Here is a 6991-nt window from a genome sequence, read left to right as displayed (position 1 = left end):
GGGAGGGAGGGAGAGGGGAGAGAGGGAGGGAGGGAAAAATGAAAGTCAAGCAGAGTGGGGCACATCTACAACCCCCAGTTTGGGCCAGCCTGGATCAGGTTATCTTGAACTACATAGTGCAGCCCTGTCTTAAGAAGCAGTAAATTAGTTACCCTTGTTCCTTAAAAATAAGATTTAGCTGGGAAATAATCAGCCTTGACAATAGAGATAAAAAGGCCAGCTCCTGTCAGAGGTCCTGCCTCACCAGCCGCCTCTGTTCTCCCACTTGGTGGCTGCCCCGGAAGGCAAGTGAGATAGGGAGACACTCATCAGGGCTGGCATTTTTGAGCTCTAGTTTCCAAGGTTATTCTTCCACGTAGGTCTGATTTTTGGGGGGTCCACATCTTTAATTCCAACATTATGGGAGGCTGAGGTAGGATAATTCCAAGTTTAAACCTAACATGGGAAACACAGCAAGGCCCTGTCTAAAAACAAAAAGCAACACAGAGCCAGTGATACGCTCAGTGGCACGGCGCCTGCCTGGCAAGCGCAATGTTTGTGACAGCCCTGGGTTCAATTCCCAGCACCACCACCCAAAACACAAGTGCTGAGCATCAAATAATCCAGAGTAGTCCCTAGCAGTGACAGGGTGTGCATTTCTACACTCAGCAATTCAGCGGCACTGTCTGCGCCCGTCTATCAAAGCGGGCACCGGCAGGACTGACCACATTCTGCTCGTGGGGTGCTCTGCAACAGGTGCTGCCTGCCTCTGTGACCTGCAACTCACCGAGGAAAGTGTAGGAGATGATTCTGACACAAAACCTCGCAGCAAGAGACATTCTCAGGAAGTAAATCCTGAATAATTAACTTGCAATTACACTGTGTCCAGTTCGTAACTTCCAAGTCCGTTTTCCCTACTGAATCCAGAACTGTATAACCTCTTTCTCCAGCAGGAAGCAGAAATAAGGACTGGGGATACACCTCAGCGGCACAACGCCTGCCTAGCAAGAGCAAGGCTGCAAGTTTGATTCTGGGGACCCTACAAAAAACAGTGGTGTGAGAATGAAAGGGATCTTTGCCCTTGATGCAAAAAGGAGGGACAAGGAAAAAGAAGAGCAAAAAAGAAGAGAGGACAGGACAGAGCCAAGGGGAAGGGAAGAAACCACTGACCCCCTTTGCTCCAAACAGTGGGGCCAGCTTTCAACCTGATGACGAAGCGCAGGGCACGCTGAGCCGGCACATGGCTTAGGGTGCTAGAGCCCAACAGCTAGCAAACGAAGCAGCCCATCACCTCTGACTATAAAAGTGCTCGCGGTGGCAGCACATACGCTTTCGACTATAAAAAGTGTCCTAAAAATAGTATGGACGCACACAGTCGGCTGACAAAGGTTTCAAAATATGTCCAAATACACCTAAGCAGAAAATATTCAAAACAAAATACCCATCCTAAAACCATGCCATATTAAGTGGCTCTTTAATCTGAAGTGGTTTCAGAAATAAAATGTTAAAGAAGTCATTTTATCTCCTAACTGTAGAGGTTTAAAATCTGCTATATTAGTGAGGTAAAGAGTATTAACGCAGAGAAGCAAGCACGTGAACAACTTTAGTGCTGGGGAGATCGCCTGCAGTCTAAAGTGCCTGCCTGGAAGCACAAGGGCCCGCCGGGGTGATCCCTGCTACGGCATGTCGAGCAGGCCCGCGAGCCCTGGGCAAGCCATGCTGAACCAAAACTGGGCATGTTGCTCATGCCTGCAATCCCAGTGCTGGGGAGGCTGACAAGGGTCACTGTGAGCTCAAGTCTGAGCTGTGTATGGCAAGAGCCCGTACCAAATAAATAAAATGAAAACTACTGGGGGCAAGCCAGAAAAGGGGGTACACATCTGCAATCCCAGCATTCAGGAGGCTAAGGCAGGAGGGTCCTTGCGAGTTTGAGACCACCCTGAACTGCAGAGCAAGACCCTGCCTCATAACAACCCAAAGAAACAAACGAACAGACAAAAGCAGCGTAGGGGACAGAGACTCGCTGAGGGAGGGGCAAAGACAAGTAGCGCCGCGAGATCCCACCTGGCTGCCGTTCCTGCCACTTCTGCCCAAGAGCCAAGACTCCCGGATTCCTTAATTCACAGGAAGGGCCACGAAGCACAGCCAAGCCCCACACAGTTGGCAGTCTTTCAAAGCTGAATGTTTGTAGTTATATACAGAGTAGATGGAAATACAGTAGCTAGTATTCCTTTAAAAAGGAAACATGAAAATACAGAACAGCTGAAAGATGACTGAAGAATATTACAGCAAATAAAGAACTATCCTCCTGAAAAGCTATTTAAGCATCGCTCCTAGGCAGTGCTGGAGAAGCACACACCCCACTGCACAAACGCTCCCACAGCATACCATTTCTCTTCCCTTTTGCCTTTATCACTTCTACAAGTATTCAGTCCAGGCTGCCGTTTTGGATTTTTGAGACAGAATCCTGCTGTGCAGTCCTGGCTGGCCCTGCGCTCACAGCAGTGCTGCTGCGTCAGCCTCCGGAGGCTTAGGCCTACAGGCACACACTGCCAGTCCGGGGCAACACATACTCTACGATAAACTGCTTTCCTACCAGCTCTCTTTTAAGGATATGGTATTTTTTAAATGTACTTCGGTCACTCAAGTATAGCTAATGAGTACAAGCTATGCTACTATTACTGTAATTACCATTATTGGATGGAGAGATTGAACAAAGGGGCTTACACATGCTAACTACGCACTCTACACTGAGTTACACCCCAACTAGTTATACTATTTGTACGTTCATTTTATAATAGTTAATTACAAAATACAAAAAGAAGAGTCCTCAAGTTCAACCAACAGCAGACTTGATGAGACGTTTCTGCCAGGGGCATGGGAAGCATGGCGTAAAACTAAGGGCTGGAGCACGACCAGCACTAACAGGATGCTCGGGCTGACGGGGGCACACAGCAGAGGACAGCCACAGGACACTTAGGACAAGCGGCTGTCTCTGTAAAGGGCCTCCTGGAAACACAGGAAACTCCAGGCTTGAAGGCACAGGCAAAGGACCCAAGCCGGGACCGCGGGACAGCCCTGCCACTCTAGCATGAGGGTACACTGAGGCAGGAAGACTTCACCATATCACAGGCAGCTTAGCAAGATCCTGTCTCAAAATTAAAAGAGTACAGGCTGAGGGTATAGCTCAGCGTTAAGGTGCAGTGGGGGGAGCAGGGAGCGAAAGCAAGCAATCGCCTTCCCTCTCCCTTCATCCACCAAGGACTTTCAGAGGCAGTTCCCCTATAAAAGCCAGAAAGTTTTCAGAAAACTGATCTGAAGAGTCCAAAGGCCCCTCAGACCTATGAAATGCTGGTGGCAGTCATAAATTCCTAGAAAACAGGTGTACTGCTGCACGCCTGCAATCCCAACACTTAGGAGGCTGATGCAGGAAGATCGCTGTGAGTTTGAGCCTAGCCTGGGCTACAAAGTGAGCTCAAGGCCAGCCTGAACTGCATAGCCAGACCCTGTCTCAAAAAGACAAACTGATTAATTAATTCCTGAACCTCAAAGACAGCTCAAAAAATAAATCAAATAATGACAGCTTAGTCAAATCCAGTAAGCCATGCCATACTACCTGCAGTAGAATTCTGAGTTTACATAACCATAATAAAATTATAAAAGCATGTTTGCATTACAAATTTATTATGAATTTCTACTACTGTATGACACTGTCAGGAAATAAATGACTGACCACTTCCACTCGTAAGCACCGTCCAAACACCGTCAGGGCCTAAGTGCAGGAGCGCCTGCAGCCCTTCTGTTGCTGCTTTCAGTTCGTACCATTTCACTTTCCACCACTTCTCTGACCTGATACTCTTCTACATCGTACAGTACGGAGCACGACTGCTGAGCTAAGGGACAGCATCAGCCTGTCCTCATCAGAGCTGGGGCCACATGTAGCAAGCAGAGAGGGAATGTCAATATGTTTAGGGTTAGTTTATAAAAGAAAATAATACAAGCACAGAAAATGGCATTCTTCAGGACGACAGTACATACTTGCATAACGAATGACTCCAACAATGAGAGGAAACAGCTATCAAAAAGTAAAAATTACCCAGGCATGGTGGTGCGTGCTTGCAATCCTAGCACTGGGGAGGCTGAGGTAGGAGGATCACCCTGAGTTTGAGACCAGCCTAGGCTACAAAAAGAGTTCAAGGCTAGTCTGAATTGGAAATAAATCAATTAAACATATTTACGTAATTAAACATATTTAAGTGCATTTTAGGCAAAATATGCTAAGACCAAGAAAATTAAGACCTGGAACATGGGCTGGGGAGATAGCTCAGTGAAGTAAGTGCTTGCCTGTCACACAAGGTCCTGAGTGGGATCCCTGGTACCACAAAAAAGAAAAAAAAGATCTGGTACATAAATGGACAGAGCCACTGTTAACAGAGGGAGATGTCTGAAATCATTAACTTAAAAGGGCAGACAGTTATACTATATTCTACATTCAAAATACAGCACAGCCCTTACAAAAATTAGGTCTTGAATGTTCAGGATACGTGTGAAAGAAGCCAATAATCAATAGTCACTTATAAATATGATCATTATCAGGCCTTGAGCAAAACCAAACCCTGAGTCTGGACTACTCCTACTCTGTGCTCTACACTCAGTCAGTCACGGAAACATTCGCCCGCTGGGTCGGGTGCCCCGGAGCACGCTGGCTCTCTTCCTGAAGTGTGCCTTCTACTTGAGAAATTAAAACACACCTGGATTACTTGGAAGAATGCCCAGTGTGTGTTACTTGTAATGACAAAAGTCAGATTTTAAGAAAAACCTTGGCCTTTCTTTTGCCAGTACGGTAGCTGTCATCTTCTTCAGAAGCCCTGAGAAGGCAGTCTTAAGAGGGCAATGAACTGCAGTAGTCCTTACACAGAAAGGATCCTATTAAATGTGCCTTTGCGTGCTCATTTCAAGCCATCCAGTACTCTTCAACCAAGATCAGTCCCAAAAAGCCCCACATAAATCAAAAAAATTAGTAGTGTGAGAGAAACACTTACTTCGGAAACCAATTCAGGCCTAGGTGCTCTGTCTTGGAATATGATATTCTTTCCACCATGTCATAAAGTGGTCTCCAAGGTAACTCTAAATCATCTCTTGAAAGAAGTTCCTTTTTCCTGATTTTAAAAAAAAGAAATACATATATATATGGGGTTGTGTGTATGAATCATAACGTAACAGAGGGCAGTTAATTACAGTGGGATGCGCTTTTCCCCACTTGCAGCCACTCTGGCAGAACATGGTAATTACCAAGAACAATGCATCAGAACAGAACACTGGATGAAAACGAGTATCTAAATTTGTGCCATCATGACTGTATAAGAGTTTCACAATTTCCCACACTATAGGGAATACTTAATATTTCTATGATTTTGCTTGATCCTTTGGAAAAGCAAAAGAATACATGATTCCTATTTTATCAAGGAAGTTACAATTTTTTTTTTTTTTTTTGGGGGGGGTACCAGGGATCGAACATAGGATCTTGCACTTGCCAGGCAGACGCTTAAGCCACTGAGTTATAACCCCTGGTCCTATAATATGTATTGGAGGACTAATCAGCATAAGTGAAAAAAATTAAACACATAGTTGAATGCCAAAAAGAGAAGGCTTCATGGAACACATAAAATTTTTAATGAAAAGGCAAATTAAATACACAAGTAAGCTTCTAATAGTGCTTTTTGTGATCTTTATCCAACTTGGTTTTCATTCTCTAAAACTGTCCAGAAACACCCTGGCAGAAATCATAAGAAGTAGACTTACTTTAACAAGTTGATCAAGAGACGGGCAAATCCCTGCATCATACTGATTTCCAGTTTCGGAATTGACACCAACTCATACAATAACTTAATAAAAAGAACATGATCTTCTTTGCTAAATTTTCTCCCATAAAGTCGAATATATCTGCAAGAAAAAAAAAAAAAGATAAACCTTTTAAAAACTGGTTTGGTGACATATTCATGTTCCTTTCTGCAGCCAAAATCCAGAAGGAACCTTATATCTACAGAGGAAAGAACGGATTAAAAAAAGAAAGTGGGAGCCAGGGAAATAGCTCAGCAGCATAAGCACGTGCCTGGCAAGAGCAAGGTCCCAAGTTTGATTCCTAGTCCAAAAAAAAGAAAGAAAGAAAGAAAGAAAAAGAAAAGTGGCATATATAATGCAACGGAGTATTCAGCAATGAAATATATGAACACCCCATCACGTGCTGTACTATGGGTAAATCTTGAAGGAAATAAGCCAACTATCTGCATACACCCACAGACTATTGCATTCCATTTATGCACTATTCAAGCTCAGTGGGCCAGCTGGGGTGGTACACACCTCTAAACACAGAACTCAGGCGGACCCGCAGGAGGATCACCATGAGTGAGGCCAACATGGCTACATAGTGAGTTCAAAGCCAATCTGAACTACACAGTGAGACCCTGTCTCAAAGAAAAAAAAAAAGAATGGTGATCCCAAGGTTGGAAAGAGGGAAAAATAGGGAGCTGTCATTTATTCTTCAACTGGTACAGATTCAATCAGGCAAAATGAAGAAGTTCTAGAGACCTCTTAGCAGCAGTTAACAAAATGTACTACACTGTGCACTCAAAGCTTGAGAGTAAACAAGTGTTTTTCTCAGCACACACACACATAAGATGTATGCACTCAGAGGCTCAGGCAGGAGGATCCTTGTGAGTTCGAGACCAGCCTGGGCTACAAAGTGAGCTCAAGGCCAAACTGCCCTGCAGAGGTGAGACCCAGTCTCAAAAAGACCAAAAAAAAAGTTGTGACATCTTACTTTCAAACATTGCTGATATTAACTATTTTGCATCTATTCTTATCACAGGGAACTATACTATACTTTGGTCAAGACATTAACAAATATTTTAATAAAAAAAATGCTGGGCCAGCCAGATAGCTCAGCAACTTAAAGTGCCTACTTAGGCAGACCCAGAGGCTGGGATTCAATCCGGGCCTGTGGTGTCAGCCC

The 6991-nt window shown here is 44.5% G+C and overlaps 1 protein-coding gene across 2 annotated transcripts in view; it reads right to left on the bottom strand.

The window, feature by feature from the left end:
* The window catches only part of Psme4 (proteasome activator subunit 4), a 124025-nt gene extending 118103 nt beyond the window's left edge, over window positions 1-5922 (bottom strand). For both annotated transcript variants that reach the window (XM_023703556.1, XM_004643409.2), the window contains exons 1-2: window positions 5782-5922; window positions 5022-5138 (exon numbers count right to left, since the gene is read on the bottom strand). In XM_023703556.1, the coding sequence (XP_023559324.1) occupies window positions 5022-5138; window positions 5782-5822 (158 nt within the window). In that variant the 5' untranslated portion in view covers window positions 5823-5922. The remainder of the gene's footprint in view (window positions 1-5021; window positions 5139-5781) is intronic.
* Window positions 5923-6991: the final 1069 nt, after the last annotated feature.

The sequence above is a fragment of the Octodon degus genome, unplaced genomic scaffold, assembly GCF_000260255.1.
Source record: "Octodon degus isolate 3935 unplaced genomic scaffold, OctDeg1.0 scaffold00174, whole genome shotgun sequence".
Lineage (NCBI taxonomy): Eukaryota > Metazoa > Chordata > Mammalia > Rodentia > Octodontidae > Octodon > Octodon degus.
This window is presented reverse-complemented; position numbering and strand designations above follow the sequence as displayed.